The 11,751-nt window shown below is 35.5% G+C and overlaps 1 protein-coding gene across 2 annotated transcripts; it reads right to left on the bottom strand.

Annotated features, from left to right (window-relative positions):
• Nucleotides 1–4,166: 4,166 nt before the first annotated feature.
• LOC147503332 (glutathione S-transferase zeta class-like) lies at nucleotides 4,167–7,719 on the bottom strand. Of its 2 annotated transcripts, XM_086608050.1 has the most exons (10): nucleotides 7,580–7,719; nucleotides 7,393–7,495; nucleotides 7,221–7,277; nucleotides 7,016–7,101; nucleotides 6,798–6,869; nucleotides 6,221–6,274; nucleotides 6,059–6,134; nucleotides 5,222–5,283; nucleotides 4,886–4,945; nucleotides 4,167–4,382 (listed from the first exon to the last, which is right to left on the bottom strand). In XM_086608050.1, the coding sequence occupies exons 1-10, from the start codon at nucleotides 7,580–7,582 to the stop codon at nucleotides 4,344–4,346; spliced, it is 612 nt and encodes a 203-aa protein (XP_086464176.1). In that variant the 5' UTR covers nucleotides 7,583–7,719; the 3' UTR covers nucleotides 4,167–4,343. The 2 variants fall into 2 exon arrangements, with proteins under 2 accessions (XP_086464176.1, XP_086464174.1); XM_086608048.1 differs by lacking the exon at nucleotides 4,167–4,382 and having other exon boundaries at nucleotides 4,632–4,945.
• Between the last annotated feature and the right edge of the window lie 4,032 nt (nucleotides 7,720–11,751).

Here is an 11,751-nt window from a genome sequence, read left to right as displayed (position 1 = left end):
AAATGGGTGATAGTTCAGGATCCTCTCAGGGGAAATGTCCTTTAAAGATTGTCTTTGCTACGGATCAAGTACGTTCCTATCTCATCTGTCCTCTCAAAAGGGGAGAAAGGTAATGATAAGAAAGATGTATGTGGAATTGAGGAAATGAATGATTTATCTAAAAAAGGAGATGCAGATATTAGAAACAAGAGGAAATCTGATGGTTTTGTTGAGGAAGAGGATATAGTAAAAGGCAAGAGGTTGAGAACCTAATATCTTATAGATTGGGATATAGGAGGAAAAGAACTCATATCAAGTTTTGATAGTGATGGTTCAAAGGGAGTCTCTCCTTCTCCTTCTCTTTCAGAGTCAAACAAGAGTGATTATGTTAGCAAGGATTCAAGTAACCCAAGTGTCTTTTCTTATGGTCCAGGAGACTCTCCTTCTAGGAGTTCAAAAAGTTTGGATTCAAAAGATTCTGGTTCAAAAGATTTTGAAAGCTCTGAGTCTCATGATTCTACCCTCAAAGGGTTCTGGTTCTCGGGGTTCTAGTGGTAATGATTATGGGGCTAATGGTTCACAAGGTTCTGGTTCTAATGACTCTGGCTTCAATAGTTTAGATATGTATGCCGATACTTCTAGTTCTGGGGGTTCTTCTGGTTCAAATGGTCTCTCTCTATCTGATGCTGAGTCTGATGGTTTTAATAATTCATCTGGGTATTTTGGTTCTGGCACTTCTAGCTCTGAGGGGCTCAATATGGCTGCTTCTAACAATTCAGAAGGGTTCACGGTGACTGGCTCATTTCAGTCACCTCTAGAGCCATGACGACAACTGCATGAAATTGTCAGGGAATTGGTTCAACCTCGACAATGGTAGCTCTTAAGAACCTCATTTTGGTTTCAGACCCTGATATAATATGTTTATCTGAAACCAAAGCAACAGTAAAGAAAATGTAGCTAGTTAGTAAGCAAATCAAGTACACTGACAAATGTATAGTACCTACAGCTGGCATTAGTGGTGGTCTGGCTGTTTTCTAGAAAGATAATATTCATTTGGAAATTTTGGGAGCTACACCTAACCGTATTACAGGTAAACTCTCCAATTACCATGCTTCTTCTGATTGGTTATTTTCTTTTATATATGGTGAACCTCTTTCTTATAAGTGGAAAAAGGGTCTGGGATGAATTGCGTGACATCTCTCTGCTTATCCTTGGGCATTAGATTCTCTTTGGTGATTTCAATTCCATTTCATCACCCCTAGAAAAAGTAGGAGGTAATGGTAATCAATATAGAAGTATAAATTCTTTTAATGGTTTTATTAATGATCTAGCTCTCATTGACTTAGGTTTTAAAGGTTCCAAGTTCACTTGGTCAAATAAAAGATTCTTTGGTGATCATATTTTAGAGAGGTTGAATAGAACTCTTGCCACCCCAGATTAGCTCAAGCTGTTTCCTCTTTCCCTCATTCAAAATATTACTATTCTTTTTTCTGATTATCTTTCTCTTTCTATTAATCTTAATCATTTCTTAAAAAAAAAAAAAAAAAACCTTTAGATTTTTTGAGATGTGGACTAAGGAGCTTTTATGCAAGAATACTATTGATTTGGCTTGGAATAATACCTCTGGAGGAGATTGTTCTAGTTCTCTTGCCTTGTCTGTCTTTAATAGACTGAAAAATACCAGTAAATAGCTTCATAAATGGAATGTGGAGGTTTTTGGGGATGTAGCTCTAAAGATCAAGAATGTTAGAAGAGATTTGGATAAAATCTTGTCTGGTGATCTGGAGATTGAGGAGAATTACAACAAGTTTCTTTCCCTTCAAAATAATTTGGAGGATCTTCTGGATAAGGAAGCTAGTTTTTGGAAATAAAAAGCCACTTCAAATTGGGTGAAGGATGCTGGAAAGAATACTAGATACTTTCATCTATCCACCATTTACAGAAGAAGAAAGAATAACATTGAAAAACTCAGGAATGATGATGGGGGTTGGGACTCAAAGGTTAAGAATGTAGGTCTCAACATAAACTCCTAGTTCAAGAATATTTTCTCTTCTGATGAGCCATCTATCAATCATGATATCCTAAATCTCTTTGAACCATGCATCACACCCAATGAGAATATTCTTCTTACAAGAACCTCCACTGATGATGAGATTTGGGTCACCATTAAAAGTATGGGGGCCCTTAAAGCCCTTGATCCTGATGGGTTTCAAGGTATCTTTTATCAGAAATACTGGGATATAGTTCACTCTGAAATCTCTAAAGCTGTCAAAGCCTTCTTCACCTTCCCCAGGCTTGCCCCTTGCCTAAATGAAACATTTATCACTCTCATTCCTAAAGTACCTAATCCTGAACACATCACTAAATTCAGGCCTATCAGTCTTTGTAACTTCTCTTATAAAATCATTTCTAAGATCATGTCCACCAAACTCAAACCCCTCCTTCATAAATTCATCTTTCATCTTCAAAGTGTTTTTGTCAAAAGAAAATCTATTGGGGATAATATTGGTTTGGCAAGTGAGATTTTATTTAATATGATAAAGATGAAAAAACATAAACAATGATGGATTGCTATCGAGTTAGATATGCCCAAAGCATTTGATAGAGTAGAATGGAGCTTTATTGATCAGATTCTGGGAAAACTTGGCTTCTCTGCCAAATGGAGGAAAATGATTCAACAATGCCTTAGTACAGTATCTTATAATGTAGGTAATACTACCACTTAAGCCTATGAACTTGCTAAAATATTTCACTTTATCCCATATACTTTTATTAGAGCGCAAACCACCTTAAACTTGTAATGAAATTCAATTTTATCTATCCGGCCCATTCCATTTATTCAACACAGTGATGTGGCAGATGATACATGTCTTGTATCATCGTGCTACACGTCATGTATCATTGTGTAAAAGGGTGATACATGTCATATATCATGATGATACATAACATGTATCATCTGCTACATCATTGTGTTGGATGAAAACAAAAAACACGTAGACGTAAAATAAGACACATCAGCAATCCGGTGCCTGAAATGGACCGGATAGGTAAAATGGAATTTTATTACAAGTTTAAGATGATTTGTACTCTAAAAAAAAATATATGAAGTAAAGTGAAATATTTTAACAAGTTCATGGCTTAACTGGTAATATTGCCTTAATAAAACGCAGCCTTAACCAAGAAATTTATCAAAAATGAATCCCGTAAATAGGGGTACTATTACCGCCATAAATACCTGGTAACAAACAAGCACGTATCACATACGATGTTAATCCGTTTTACACGTATCAAGTATGTCCAAAAGACGGAGTGAAAGATATTCACCATTTTATGATATTCAAGAATTGATCAACTGATCAATCAACCTGTTTTTGGAAATATATATCATATAACCCTAACAAGCTAGAAGCTGCTCATCTCCATGGATGATGTCATCAAGATGACATGCACAGCCTATCTAAAATTTCCAAATATCTAATCAACACTAAAAAAAAGTAAAATAAAATAAACAAACAAACAAACACATCCATCTTATATTATATATACTAGTCTCTTTGTGCGTGGCGGACACGTTAACAATCTCTGATTTTGTTTTATTTTTCATTAATTTCTGGACGTGAAACTACTATTTTACCCTTATAAAAGACAAAATAAAAAAATAAAACAAACAAATAGCATGAACTGTAATATTCGTATTTGGAAAGAGGCAAAATTGGAAAAAAAATTAATAGCGTGATGAATTCACTGTTGAAACCCTCGTTTTCTTTAAAGACGTTATATATATATATATATATATATATATATATATATATATAAGGAGATAGTTATATGAACTCCACCTTATAGCGACTCCAAAGTTACTCCACTCATAAAAATGAACTTACAAAATGAACTGAGGACTAATTTTTTGTGGATGTGTACATCTCATGATGGAGAACACCCCCACAAAAAATCAGCTCAATTGAATATGTCTAACCTTGTCAAAAATTGTATCGAAATTAAAAAAATCTGGACCGTTGGATAATTTCATAACTTTCTAAATGATTTTTGATGAGGTTGTACATCTTCAAATGAGCTGATTTTTTGTGAGGATGATCTCTATTGTGTGGAAAACATCTCCACCAAAAATCAGCTTCTAGTTCATTGAGTTAAGTGGTGGAGTTCATTTGGAGTTCGTTTTAGTGGAGTTCATATAACCATCCCCTATATATAAAGCGTGTGTTTGATATCACATTGAAACTTTTCTTACATTCTCATTTGGTAGTGAAGAATTTTCATGGGGGCTAGATTACGAAAGTGAACAGTTCGTGAAAGTTCTCCAGCAACATCAAACCACCATTTGTAATAAAACGAAACTTAGGTTTTCACGTAATCTGGCTGTCTTTCAGGCACAGCAGCTGAGACTGCACAGGAAAGAAGAAAGACTTGTGAGACCTTGGACTCACCCGAAATGCATATCCGTATATTACAATTAGAATAATCAAGTTGACAAGGCATAATGCATAGGTTTGATATTTAGAGAATGCATAAGAGTCACTTGTCTGGGTGAAACAAAGGGGCTGATAAAATCCATATCCTTTGGAAGAAGAGGCTCCGGATTGAAGTAAGAGGACCGAAGAGAACATTTACACAAAATAGCAAAACACGTGATATGTACTTAAACACACAAAGTGATTGATTTGATTGGCCGAATAATGTCCACGATAAAACAGCAATAACAATTAATAAATGGTGATAAACTCCAGTTTTACAAAATAAAACACAAATTTCGGGGTAAAATTGATGCAAGTCACAAACGCCCCTATTAAATAGTTAATACTAAACACTGAAGCCATAAGCACATACAAAAATAAATCATAAACCAAATCACATAATTTTGAAATGAAGCAAATTTAAGGATAATGACCATATCAAGTCCAAAGCGTGTTACGGCAGCATGAATTTGAGGGGTAAGAAACAAATCTGCCTGCAATTACCAAATTTCTATTATCAGAATAAGCAATAGACTTTGCAAACTTATCAGAATTAATCATAGCTTTGCAGTCCAATTTTAGAAACAAGTATTCTAAAGGTAAAGAGGACAAAAAACCATGCTGTAAAAGGAGTCCTTAACATACTATTCCATTTTCCCCTTTCTCTTCCTCACATTTAACCATTCGTATAGTATTATGTGTTTCATACTTTCATCTACATAATAAAACAAAAACATAAAAGAGAGGGAGACGGGGGGGGGGGGACAAACCAGATATACTTCATTTCCAGTAGCGTATTTTCCAGAATAGCCTTCTAATAGCTTCTCAATTGCTGAAACATGACCAAATACGAAAAATGTTCATAAAAATAATTACAGAAATTTAGTATAAGAGCATCTCCAATTTTTTTTTTTATTTATTTTTTTTTTGTGGGGGGAGGAGGAGGATTTCATCTCCCACACCACATAGGTGCCATTAGGATTTAACAACTCTCACTACACACTAATGACTAATGTCTACAAATTTGACACTTCCAATGAGGATTTACAAATCTGGATTTTTAAAACTTGGGTGTCACTTGGACTTACATCCCTCTTTAGAGGAGGAGGGGGGTCACTTGGAGTGATGTTCGGACTTATTTTGCACACATGCTATGCCAGTTCGTTTGGTGCACTATGAAATCCACAAACATCCTACGCCACTTCATCTTGCGGATAATGAAAAAAAACAAACAAAACATACTACACCACTTAGTCGGGCATACAATATACAATGAAAAAGTAATGTTCAAAAAGGCAAAACCGCCCCACATAATCTCTTATCCTCCATTCTGACCCACTTCATCTGGCGTACAATGTACTCTCTATTCCTCAATATTACTTGGTATATATTGAGAGGAAAATAAGGATAGAAAGTAGAAACCGCCTGGTTTGTCTCCACTGTAAACGGAATTGGGAGCCATTGGACTCATAACTAGGTCGAAGTGGTTTTTGCTCTAATATTATTTTGATGCATGCAACTATGTTATACTCTTAGCCAATGTCTTCAACCACCAAATATGATTGATCCATCATAAAAGTAGTTGATTAAGGGTTGTAGAGGCATACCTGTGAAGCCTTTCCCAATATGATACTGAACCCAAACAAGTTTCTCATCAAAGCTCACTTTTTCCTCAATGTATTTCTGAAAGAAGAGATGCAGCAAAGGGTGAACATCAGGCCGATAAAAGAAATTTTAAGGACTAATCCCAATCGAAATTGAGTACTTACAAGAACAGCAAGATTCCGAAGTGGTTGCATGCTAGAGGAAACAATGTTTGCAGCCTAAAATTAGATACGACCATAAACTTTATTAGTATTTCAAATGAAAAAGGGTATAGGATGTCTTCCAAGTCAATATACTGAAAAATTAAAAAACAGTATAAGAAAGTAACAGCCGCATATATATAGCCATCAGCGATAGCATTTCAAGGATTTCCATCAATCAATATGTTCTTCATACACCAGAACGAATTATTTGAGGTTCACCGTTCTCAAAGTATATGCTTTTCCCGGAGGTCTGGAGAAAGCTGCAATCAATAGGGTTTCCCTAATCCTCCCTACCTGAAAGGAAGTACATGAAACTCTTTTTCCTTTCTGCAGGGACCAGGCGATTGCATCCAGACGTAAGAAGAATGCTTGGTCCCTGTCCATTTGATGCAAGGTTTGGTCTTGAACTTGGGAGTGATCATATAGCTTGTGTGCTGAATAATGCCATTATAACAACATGACTGACAAACACTAACAATAAATCATTGATGTCAAGGGGTAGGGTAGAAACAAAAAGCATAATTGGAGTGAGTTTGACCTGGAGATTTACGGCTTTTTTCTGAAGATCCTGAGGCAGTAGTGGATGCTGAGGATACTTGTCTTCCAAGTACTGTAGAGCGTAAACGATACATAAACCACGAGGGTGCATGGCATTTTAAGTATTACAATAGAAAGAGAGGAGCAATATTAAGTAAAGTAATGAGATAAAACTGAAATAAGAGAAGAGAGAGAGAGAGAGAGAGAGTATGGACTGACAAGTATGATGGGGAAAGAGTCGGCAATAACTATGTCGCCATCAACCAGAGCCGGCACATAACCCATTGGATTCAGCTTAATAAACTCTATGATTCCATCACCAACAAGGTTTTACGCTCAGTAGGAGCCCAATAATAATTATTGATCTTACAAGACTTTGGTGGAAAAAAGAAAGAAATAAGAGATATATGGAGTTGAACACAACCTTCACTAAATTGCTCTCCTTTTAACAAATTGACGGCCTTGTACTCGTGCTCCAACCCTTGTCACACACATACATGAGATGCATAGTATCAGATCATGGACCACTGATGGACGACAAAATAAAAATACTAATACCGTGTGGAAACTAATATAACCTATGAAATGAATGGGACCTTTCAAGTTGAGGGCAATACAAACGCGCCAGGAGCAGGAGCTCCGCCAGTAGGAATACAGCTTCAGTTGTTTGGGATGGTCCTGAATTACGGCACTTGCATCCTGCCATCCAATCAATCAATCAAACAAACTTGTCAAGTCAATTTGATTCATGCGAATTATATGAAGGGATAACAAAAACCCCACCATGCTGGCCGGAAGAGTGTCAGGCCTCACTCTTTGATTTTCGCTCTCTCTCTCAAACTTACAACTTATAAGTCGAAGGACAGGCACGCGCCTTGCCACGAGTCAAAGTTTCAACCTATTCGAAATTCCAAAGTCCAAACCATATTCTTCGGTAGTAAAGATAATAACGGGTCATTTAGATGTTGGCTATCTAAGTGGTATCCAGCCGTCGTTCGGTCCCAACTTCTTCCATTATTATCTAACTCAAGTTTAACACACACCATAGTACAAAATATCAGGATATGGGTATTTATCGATATTCAATTTATGGATATGTATCGTGGATATATCCCCCTCTTTAGGGATATTTGATATTGTTTCACATGCAAATATCGTGAATATATCCAAAATATTGACAAATATCGTAGATATTGTGGATATTTCTTGATATATCATAATACATTATTTATATTTATTTGAAATATAATGATAAATATTAAATAAAATTATTATATACACAAAATATCACCAAATATATCCAAATAGCACAAAATATCGTAAAATATCGCAAATATCGTCGAAATATTGCCGATATTTGCAGTCGTATATATCTCTAAACATATCGTGATCTTTATATATCTTTTTCTGAAATCTGGATAGATATCCCAAAATATCGCGATATATCGAGATATTTTATACTATGACACACACATCCCAATAAATAGCATGTTTATCCTTTGTGCGAGTTTCACATGAAATTTCGTTTTCTTACGTTGGGGCAAAGCGTAAAAGAAAAAGAAGAAGAAGAAGAAGAAGAAGAAGAAATTTATATTATTATTACAGAAAATTGGGTATAGGTACACATATGTAAATTTCTTAAGTTTAGAGGAAATAACAAACTTTTTTTTTGTTTTTCCTCCATAAAAACTGAAATTTGACATCTGTCTCAAATTTACAATTTTGACCTCTTTTATTAGTCCCCAACTAAAGAAGTCACCTAGAAGCCAACTACCAACAAAAAAAAAAACTACGAACTAAATCAGTTACCAAAAGAGTAGTGGGTTAATCAAAATAACTAAAATTCATTCGAAATCTACAAAATTCCAATTAAAAGTGAGATGAATTTCTGGAGAGACCAAAACAATGTGGAAAACATCAACTTTAAAAACGGAAAAAATGTATGCTGATTACAACTAATTTCAATACAGCTTTAACAATTTAAAATGCATCTCTGATAATTTTGAATAACATGTTTAAGTTTTGTTTGATATAATTCAAATTGTGAAATTGTGAAAGGACAAATGATTTTTTTTATAAGACAATTATATTATTTGATTGCAGTACATCTTGGAGCAATACACACGCACCCTTGCCTGATTTGCCTAATGAGTGGCCTCGATTGACACACACACCTACAGCCTGGGCACATTAAATTTTAGTATTATTTATTTGTGAAAGAAATTGGCAGTTATAAATGAAATGATAAAAAGGAGAAATAAGAAATTTTAAAAACAGTTAATACACCCAAAAAGTGAAGTGTTGCTAAAATTGGAGTAGAATCAAAAGATAATATTGGTCTTTCTCTAGACAAAAAGCACACTAAAAAAAGTGCTTAGAGCCCAATTTCTAGAATATTATTACTATACTTTTATTATGAAGTAAGTAAAACGAGAAGCGAACCAACCTCGGAGTAGGCATCAATGGCGGCTCCAAAACAATCCTTCTTGAAACAAAAGTTCCCGTCCTGTCTACGCATCTCCGCTTGTTTGACCACCGGGCTCAAGTCCGCCTCGCATGACCACCGCTTCTTGTCTCTTCTTCCGATGACATTTTTTGGCTTACTTTATTACTATCTCGATGGTTGATATTTAAACCATAATAATCTTGTGTGTTTTATTTATTAAATTTAGAAAACCAAAACCATCTAATTTCCCAGGAGAGTAGAGAGAGTGACAGTGCCCCTTTGCTTTGCTTCGCCCCTGACTCGCAACACTAACGGCTGTCCCAATTCCTCTCTGTTTTTTTTTCGTTTGTTTTTCCCTTTTGGTCTTTTCCACTGTTAATGGGTCTGTCCCAATAGTCAACACACGAAGCCCTTCACCAGTTGAGTTTCGATTATTATTAGTCTTCCCGAGCATTCCTGCTGAACATCAATGGGATGTGACAATATTCACCTCTAAATAGTCAAAAACTTTTGCCCAATGCAAAGATGAATATCAAAGTGACTATTTTTCCAAATCAAAACGAAAGTAAAACCTTCAACCGAGATAGTAGCTGAGTTAGGCGTGTTTTTTTTTTTTTTTTTTTCGACGACGAGATGTTTTATTCCGTCTCATGTATTTTTTTAAATTTTTTCGGTTTTTTTTGGGACGGAATGTTTTATTCTGTCTGGCGTGTTTTTTTAAATTTTTTTGGTTTTTTTTTTGGGATGGAACATTTTTTCGACTTTTTTTCGGTTTTGTTTTTTAATTTCAGACGGATGTTCATTCCGTCTGGTGCGTTTTTTCAATTTTTACATTCAAACGGAATCAAACATCCCGTCCGAGAATAATAGTCACCTTTGTATTGGGCAACCTCACTTTGCTTTTCACTAAAATGGTGGAAAAGAGAGGAAATAGAACTGACGTGGATGTGAATAAGAGTGGCTTGCATTGAGAATGCTCTTACTAGTAAAATTGCACGTAGTGTTGCACACCTTATAAACCTCTGCATGAAATAAAAACTAGTATACTACTAAATGGCTCTCCTCTAGAAAAGGTTTACCTAGAGAGAGGAGTAAGATAGGGGACCCTCTGTCCTCTTACTTGTTCATCATTGTGGCAGAGGACTTATCAAGACTCATTGCTAAAGCTGAAGGTTCTAATATGATTTATGGGATCAAAATAAGAACAAAGGCTCCTGGTATTAGCCATCTTTTCTATGCAAATGATTCTATTATTTTTTGTAAGGCAGATCTCAGCAATCAGACAATATGATGAATCTCTTTAACACTTACTGTAAAGCCTCTGGTCAAGCAGTAAATTTTGACAAATCCAGGGCCTATTTCAGTGGGAATGTGTCTATAAGTACTCAAAAGAGCATTATGAAAAAATAGAAGATGAGAAAGTTTGATAATAAAGAAATCTACTTGGGAGTTCTAATACTCTTAAACATGAAGAAAAGTTAAGATTTTGAGTACTTGGTACAAAATGTTTCAAAGAAAGATTTCTGGTTGGAAAGCTAAAGTTCTTCTCTTTCTGGTAGAACTACTCTCATCAAATTTGTAGCCCAAGCTATTCCTATATATGCAATAAGCACTTATCTTCTCCCATATAAGATTACTGATAAATTGGATCAACTGAATAGAAATTTCTGGTGGAATGGCTAAGATACCTCTCACTCTTATCATACCATCAGCTGGGACATTCTTTGTAGAAGTAAGTCAAATGGTGGTATGGGCTTTAGGAAATCAAGGGAAATGAATCAAGCTCTTATCAGTAAACACTACTGGAGAATACTGAAGGATAAGATTTCTAAATGGGTTCTACTTTTCAAGAAAACTTATCCAAATTGGCAAAAGATGATTGAGATGGAAATCTTGCCTAGGGATACTTCTTATTTCTTTAGAGGCATCATCAGAACAATTAAGGAAATCAAATGAGGCTTTCTATGGATTATTGGAGCCGGCTCTTCCATCTCTATCTTCACTCTTCCATCTCTATCTTCAATGATCCTTGGCTTCTTTTCATGGGAAAGCCTCTAATCCTAAAGGACCTTCTAGATCCTAGGCCTGATCTTCTTCACCTTAAGGTCAACTCCCTTTTTTCCCCTGCTCTTCCTATTTAGAATCAAAATAGATTGGGAGATTTGTTTTCCTTTCAGATTATACAATCCATTAACATAATTCATATAAGACCTTCGAACCTTTCTGACCAAATTATTTGGCCATATGCAAAGAATGGGAACATTTATATCAGATTAGTTTATGTCTTTCTATCAAAGCAAGATAATCTCTCTTTCTCCTCTTCTTTCAATCCCCTTATAGTTAAAAAACTGCGGAAACTAAGGATAGATATTGTTACACAGCTGTTTATCTGGAAACTTTACTCTGGGGGGTCTCCCTACTGGTGATGTTCTTCACAAGTGTAAATTTAAAAGGGATATCACTTGCTCCTTCCGCCAGAGATGTATTGAAACAGCATTGCATGCTCTCT

Source organism: Coptis chinensis, chromosome 4 (assembly GCF_015680905.1).
Source record: "Coptis chinensis isolate HL-2020 chromosome 4, ASM1568090v1, whole genome shotgun sequence".
NCBI classification, from domain to species: domain Eukaryota; kingdom Viridiplantae; phylum Streptophyta; class Magnoliopsida; order Ranunculales; family Ranunculaceae; genus Coptis; species Coptis chinensis.
This window is presented reverse-complemented; position numbering and strand designations above follow the sequence as displayed.